The sequence below is a fragment of the Trichinella spiralis genome (assembly GCF_000181795.1).
Source record: "Trichinella spiralis strain ISS 195 chromosome Unknown Scfld6197, whole genome shotgun sequence".
Classification (NCBI taxonomy): domain Eukaryota; kingdom Metazoa; phylum Nematoda; class Enoplea; order Trichinellida; family Trichinellidae; genus Trichinella; species Trichinella spiralis.
In genome coordinates this window covers 1-852 of record NW_003533136.1, presented here as the reverse complement: position 1 = coordinate 852, position 852 = coordinate 1, and the positions used below count along the sequence as shown (strand labels likewise).

At 35.4% G+C, this 852-nt stretch overlaps 1 protein-coding gene across 1 annotated transcript; it reads left to right on the top strand.

The window, feature by feature from the left end:
• Positions 1-121: 121 nt before the first annotated feature.
• Positions 122-721, top strand: Tsp_14630 (conserved hypothetical protein; the record flags this gene model as incomplete). Its single annotated transcript, XM_003366307.1, has 3 exons — positions 122-293; positions 384-471; positions 566-721. Coding segments are annotated over 3 exons (416 nt in total), but the record flags the coding sequence as incomplete, so codon positions are not given.
• Between the last annotated feature and the right edge of the window lie 131 nt (positions 722-852).

The window sequence follows — 852 nt, the reverse complement described above, 5'->3', positions numbered from 1 at the left end:
GGATTTTGAAATATTGTTTTTGTGTATTTGCCGTTTTGGTATTTGGAATATAATTTTACGAAACAGCTAAAATTGCATGGACTTATAGTTCGAGACAGGGGTATATAAACGACAAGCGCAGTCTTTGGACCAGAGAAAGCAGAAAGTTTGAAACTTGAAAAGGAAAAGCGGTTGATTGCTGATCATTTGGCTGTGCTGGATCAAGAGCATGATCGCACGCTTGGGGAACGCATCCGGGACAGCTCTTGTGTCGAAGAATTGCGTAAACGTCTACAAGCCGACGAGAATAGTACGTTTTGACTGACTGATCGATTTGTGATTTATTTCACGGCTGTATATACATGTATGTACGTATATAGAGATGGATGTTGATTTCATTGCAGGTGGAAAAGTTCCCCACGCGCAGAGATTGACGTAGATATTGAAAGTAAAATTGCTTTGATTGGCGAGCCCATCTCCCATGGAAATCAAGTTATTTGTTATTTTCAATTTTCTAAACCTTGTTAAAATGGAAAAAAATGTTTTTCTCTTCAAAATTTAATATAAAATTTGCAACTTCCTTTAGACCCATGTTGTTCAAGTTGGAGTATTTGAATGTTCATTTTATAATCTCATTTTTTTCAAATTTATATACGATTTGAAAGTGGCTGTGAAAATGAACGCAGATAATAGCAATTATACAGTTGGCGACGTGAACGTGATGAAAGCGAAATTTCTTTAGAATGAAGCGACGATTGAAGATTTGAAAGTTAACAGTTATAATTATCATCTTTACATTGTTGAAAATCGATGTTCGATTTGAAGGATTTCTCAACCTTAGATTTCAGGATAATGAAACTATCAAGCGAATCC